Below are 6103 nucleotides of genomic sequence, written 5' to 3'. Positions count from 1 at the left end.
CCAACTGACTTAAAACTTGACTTGCGAGTAAATTTTGGAACATTTTACCATCTGACTCCCTAGATTATTTGTAGCACAGGAACCGTTCTTATATTTCAAAAAAAAAATACAGTTTATAGCGGTTCTAACGGTATGCGTAACATTTTTCTACATAAATACAAGCCGCGCATTTTGAAATTTAAAAATGTAGGCATATCTTTTTGCAAAATATCTTCTCTAATTTTTAGTTATATTTTAAAATTTACTCGTAAGTCAAGTTTTACATCAGTTGGGACATTTTAACACGTAGCTCCGTAACTATACGTAGCAGAGGAATCGTTCTTATATTTAAAAAAAATTGACTTCTTAGCGGTTCTAACGGTATGCGTAACATTTTTCTACTATTAACACATGCCGCGCAATTTCAATTTTAAAAATTTCGCATTTTTTGCACACCCTTTATATTAAATGTTTTTATCATCCAAGTTATTTTTTCTCGAAGCTTCGTTGTTCAAAAACAACAACTACATAATAAATTCTACTGTATTATAATTTATTGTTCATTTGATATAATCTTATTTTTGCTCGAAACTTATGTCGTAGGTTACCATACAGAAAAGTTTTAAATGCAAAGCTTCTCTATAATTAGGATCGGTTTATAGTTTAGGAACTGATAGCTCGTATCGTTAATTACTGCATGATAGAGTTGTTCGATTTAAAACAAACTTATTGTGGCATGATCATTACTAGAGAATCAAAATATTTCATCATGTCCGTCTCAAACGTTTAAGAGAACTTTCTAGAATTTTTAAATTTCATGATTACTGATAAGAATTTGTTTTTTAAATTTGTAAATTATGATTATGAATCATTAATTGAGGTCAAATATTTCTATACTTATTATTTCATCATAAAGTTGTGTCCATAGCAGCGTAGCTAGTCAAAATCGTATTTAATCGTTCTTTGTTAAAAATACGTGTTTAAAAGCAAAGCTTTTCTTTAAGTAGTGTTAGTACATAACGAATAGTTATTATCGGTGACATAAGCATGTTAATATTGTCCCATTAATTCTAAACTAACATAGTGAGTCCTCTTAAAGTTCGGTAAAACAGAGAACACAGTAGCTCTAATAATTACCAGAAAGTCTGTAGGCCAATTTGAAATGTTTTTAACCAAATAACATTTTATTTACGACTAGCGGCTACGCCCCCTAGAGGCTTCTAGGGGCACATGAGGAGAGGGAGTCGATTTTGATAACCCAATTTCTTATTTTAGATTTTAAAAGAAAAATTAAAAAAAATATTTTGGGGGTGGAATTTTTTTTTTTTTTTGGGGGGGGGGAGGTGCACCCTTCATCATTTTTAATTTTAGTTAAAAAACGTAAAAAAAAATTTTTTTTTTGGGGTGGGGTATTTTTCATTTTTTTGGGGGTTGGGGGTGTCCCACCCCCCCAAGAAAATAGTTATAAACCTTACCGGGACTTATGAGAAGCTACCCTGTTAAGGAGAACCCGATCGGTTCAGCGGTTAGCGAGATCCTTTGGTACAGACACACAGACAAACATCCTGTTACTTTAGTATAAGGATGTATAAATATTCCTGAAAAGATTTGCCGATAGCCTGATATCTAGTTGCCGAAAGTGTACGCAGTTTCCTGGGTGTTTCCTCATCCTCGCTCAATATTTACTACTAGCTACAAATCTTCAAACTTCCCTTAAAAAAATCAAAATTTGAATGTGTAAACGATTTATACAATATACATTATAAATTTGAATTTTTTAAATTTTGATTTTTTTTTTTTTGAAGTTTGAAGCTTTTTTAGCTAGTAGTAAATATTGAGCTAGGATGAGGAAACACTCAGGAAACTGCGTACACATTCGGCAACTAGATATCAGGCTATCGATTTGCCACTATGTTATAAGCGAAGCATCTATATATAATGAAGTCTTTAAATGTAAGGTTAGTCTGTATTTATGTAATTTTAGAACGAATTTACACGAAATTTTTGTTTGTACTCAAGGACGTCCAAGCTTTTTTTTATTTGTGGGAGGGGGGGGGGGGAGGTTCACCCCTTGAACTCCCCTGTCTGTACGTCTAGATAATATTTAAAGCTAAATAGGATTTTGCCTTTTAGATATTTTCGTTTATCTAAGTAAGTTGAGCCTCGCTTTTGTGTATAATATCATCCTTGTTTGGAAACTAATGAGGGTATCTAAATGACTGTAAAGATATAAGGAGATCTTTTGTGTCTTATTGCAGTAGAATTGGGTATAAACTACATATATTTTGAGCAAAAAGTTCAACCATTTATTTATTCGGTGTTAAAGACGACTTTGGATTAAATCTTTAGTAATTCAATGCTCTACAAAAGTAATGAAAATTAAATCTAAATTATTTTAAAATTATAACTTTTAATACGAAAGAAGATATAAAACGTTTTTCTTTAAAAAAAAATGTAAATAAAATGTGTATTGTGGCTTAAATGATGCAATCCATTTCCTATTACTCAACAAGGTAATACTCGCCTCTGATTGGTCACTTTCTCTTGGAAACAAGGCTCTCATTGGTCAATCATTTGTCATGACTATGGATATTTACTTCAGACTGATTTATTTCTAGAATTATCTCTAGTGATAAGGAAAATAACAAGAATTTCATCAGCAAGCCATTTAAAAATACAATGCTTTGCTATTCTAAATCAGTTTCAACGCATAATTCACTTGTAATACAACTAAAGCTAACAAACTAAAAGTTAAAATGTCAGAAACTGTTTCGTTCAAAGCAAGCAAAGCCAATCCTACGACAGGAGAGACGGAGGTTCGCAGATTTACTATTGACAAAGATGTCCGCTCTAGCTATGCCTATCTTCAACAAAAGCTGGCATCTGTCTTTCCTGATATTTCAAGGAAAGTCTTTGGTGTCTGTTGGATGGATAATGACAACGATATGGTGACCATTGCTACTGATGAAGATTTAATCATTGCGCTTACTGAAATGGAAGGCCCTCTTTATAAGATTAACATTATTGTCAAGAGTGGCATAGAGATTACACCTGAAGAACCCACCAAAGGCGAAGTCCATCCTGGTGTAACTTGCGATGGTTGCCAGGGTGCTGTGCATGGGTACAGGTACAAGTGTATGTCCTGTCCCGATTTTGATTTGTGCTCTGGATGTGAAGCTAAAGGTGTGCATGGCGAGCATAACATGATCCGCATGGTTAAGCCCCTCCCTACCGTCTGGCCCCATCATTTCTTCAAGAAGTTTCAGAGGATGCAAGAGAGAGCTGGAGCCCAACAGAAAGCCAAGGAAAACAACTCTGGAGATTGTAATGAAGGAGTGCATCCACCCCACCCTGAAGGTGAACATCCTCCACCCCACTGTGGCCCTCCTCCTCCACCCCATCATGGCCCGCCACGCGGAGGTCCCCCACACCGCAGACCAATGGGCAGGTATGGCTGTATGAGGGGCCGTGGTGGCGGACCAATGAGAGGTGGCTTTGGTCAATTTTTTGGCGGACCCAATCCCTTTGAAAGAATGATGGGAGGTTGGGGCAGAGGCTGGTCCATGAACTGTGAAGATCCAAGATTTGATTCCAATGATCCTAGATATCAGTACCATGATGCTCCAGCAAATGATAACACTGAAGAATCTGCTAAGCAAAGACAGGAAGATGAAGAAATGATGAAGCAACAAACAGTTGATGTGTTAAACAATCTTGGTCAATTTGTTGCCGCCGCTCTCGATCCATTTGGTATTGATGTTGGTGTCAGTGTTACCACTAAAGACAAACCTAATGAGAATGCTGAAAAATCACCTGAAACCGCCAAAGATGCCAACAATGGAGAAAAAGAGAAGCCAATGGAAACAGAAGAAAGTACGGATGATTCAGAGTGGACTGTAATTAGGGACCAAGCTGCTAAGAAAGCTGAAGAAAAAAACAGCGAACCAACCCCAGGTCCTTCAAAAGCACCAGAAACACCAGGTGCCGCTGCTTCTCGTCAGCCGCCATCTGCTCCTCAAGACCAAGAAATGATGGATCCCAAGATTCAGGTTGCCTTGGAGGCCATGCTGAACATGGGCTTCACCAATGATGGAGGCTGGTTGACAACCCTGTTGGAGGCTAAACAAGGTGACATCAGCAAGGTGCTTGATATGCTTCAGCCTGTCAGAAAGTGAAAAAAGAATAAGAGAAACAAAGCCGGTTTGAAAATTATTTATCCAGATATCTAATAGTATGTATTATGTGATATAAGATATTTATCTTAAATGCTAAACATGTGTATATTTATTTTATGTCTTAGTTTTAAGTATTTTATATTATTCTAGAATAAACCAATTCCAAAAATAAAATATCGTGTTTTTTTTTCATATAAATTTTTGTTCTCTCACTTTCATGGAAGTCGACAAATTTAGAATAGAGGTTAGCAGAATTGTGCATTGTGTAGGTTTAACAAAAGCCGCTACTTTTCCTTTGTAAGTCATACCATGTCAGTTTTGGCTGCTTAGGATAACTTATACCATGCCATATTTTTTTTGTGTTTTCTCGAAGATTTTTTTTCATTGGTTTGTTTATTACTTTAGTTAAGATTAAGGTTAAGATTAAGATTAAGATTAAGATTAAGATTAAATTGGGAACTAGGGTAGACCTACAGTGTTAGGAGCTAGGCATAGGAAAGAAAATAACAATCCAACCCCCTATAAGTTATAATTTATTTAAAAATAAGGGAGGAAGGAAAGGTATGAGTGCTCCACAGTCACTTTGTGGGAAAATACATATTCTTCATTTTAATATCGACGAAAAAACGTTAAGAATACCGTCGTCATAGCATATGTTTTAAGCTATAAATTTGTTTATATGTATTCGTTAAATATTTTTCTTTTAAAAGCAAAGCTTTTTAACAATTATGGTATAGGTCCGTACGTCAGTTAATTTTAACAGGTTAGAATTATCCTATCGATTTCAAACTTTGCATGATGATTCCTATAACAGTTAGGTACGACTTAAAAGCGCAACAACTCTATAATCGTTAGCAGAAAGTCCGTACGTCCATTTAAAACAAGCTGATTCTCTACTTTTTTGACAACAATTTTTTGTATTTTTGGTATACTGATTCTTATTACAACAAGGTACAATGTTGTCTCTATAATCAAGTCTCAAAACAGTATCACGTATCAAGGCTGTTTTACAACAAATTTACTTAGAATTTTGTTTAGTCTCATGCATTAATATTCTGCTTATTCAGTTCTGACACTCTTCATGTCTTAATGTTTGTTTGTCCTTCTATTTCAGAGCTTCGCTTTTATGGATGTTAATGGATGTCATCCTTGTTATTCTCTAAAATAAAAGTAAAATATTGATATCTAATGCAAAATATATCTTAAAAGAATAAGGTTAAAGTAGATTTTTAAAAATTAATACTGAATAATTCAAGTACGTTTAATTTTTCTTAATTGAGCATATTCAAGGATCTTCAGGGATAAGACAATGGATGATAAATTAATGTAAATCCAAAATGATAAACAAAATTACTCCTTTTGTAGATTAAAATTATTGGTTGAAAAGTATGGACACCAAGTTTTGATCTAACCTATAAAAATTTTATAATTTTTGAGTGAGCGAATAAGATAACGTGGTTATACTGTGAGAGATAATTTTGCGTCACATAAAATAACTTTGATTCCTGAAATAATAAGTTTACACCAAAAGATTTAGATCAAGTAAATTTTATTTATTGTCTAGTTCTCCAACTTTTGTTGAGTAAAATATAATGAACAATTGCTGAATTCTCATATATTTATTTCCAGTTATGTATGAACACAGGTATGAAATAGAATACGTAAAAGTTAGGGAACCAAAACTCGTAGTCAGTGTGCCTACAATACATAAAACTCGTAGTCAGTGTGCCTACAATACATAAAACTCGTAGTCAGAGTGCCTACAATACATAAAACTCGTAGTCAGTGTGCCTACAATACATAAAACTCGTAGTCAGTGTGCCTACAATACATAAAACTCGTAGTCAGTGTGCCTACAATACATAAAACTCGTAGTCAGTGTGCCTACAATACATAAAACTCGTAGTCAGTGTGCCTACAATACATAAAACTCGTAGTCAGTGTGCCTA

General features: G+C 34.5%; 1 protein-coding gene across 1 annotated transcript; it reads left to right on the top strand.

Annotated features, from left to right (window-relative positions):
* The first annotated feature begins 2569 nt into the window (after positions 1-2569).
* LOC145311754 (uncharacterized) lies at positions 2570-4342 on the top strand. The gene has a single exon (XM_080150731.1). The coding sequence runs from the start codon at positions 2736-2738 to the stop codon at positions 4152-4154; it is 1419 nt and encodes a 472-aa protein (XP_080006857.1). The 5' UTR covers positions 2570-2735; the 3' UTR covers positions 4155-4342.
* Positions 4343-6103: the final 1761 nt, after the last annotated feature.

The sequence above is a fragment of the Acartia tonsa genome, chromosome 2, assembly GCF_053477335.1.
Source record: "Acartia tonsa isolate MP-2025a chromosome 2, ASM5347733v1, whole genome shotgun sequence".
NCBI classification, from domain to species: domain Eukaryota; kingdom Metazoa; phylum Arthropoda; class Copepoda; order Calanoida; family Acartiidae; genus Acartia; species Acartia tonsa.
This window is presented reverse-complemented; position numbering and strand designations above follow the sequence as displayed.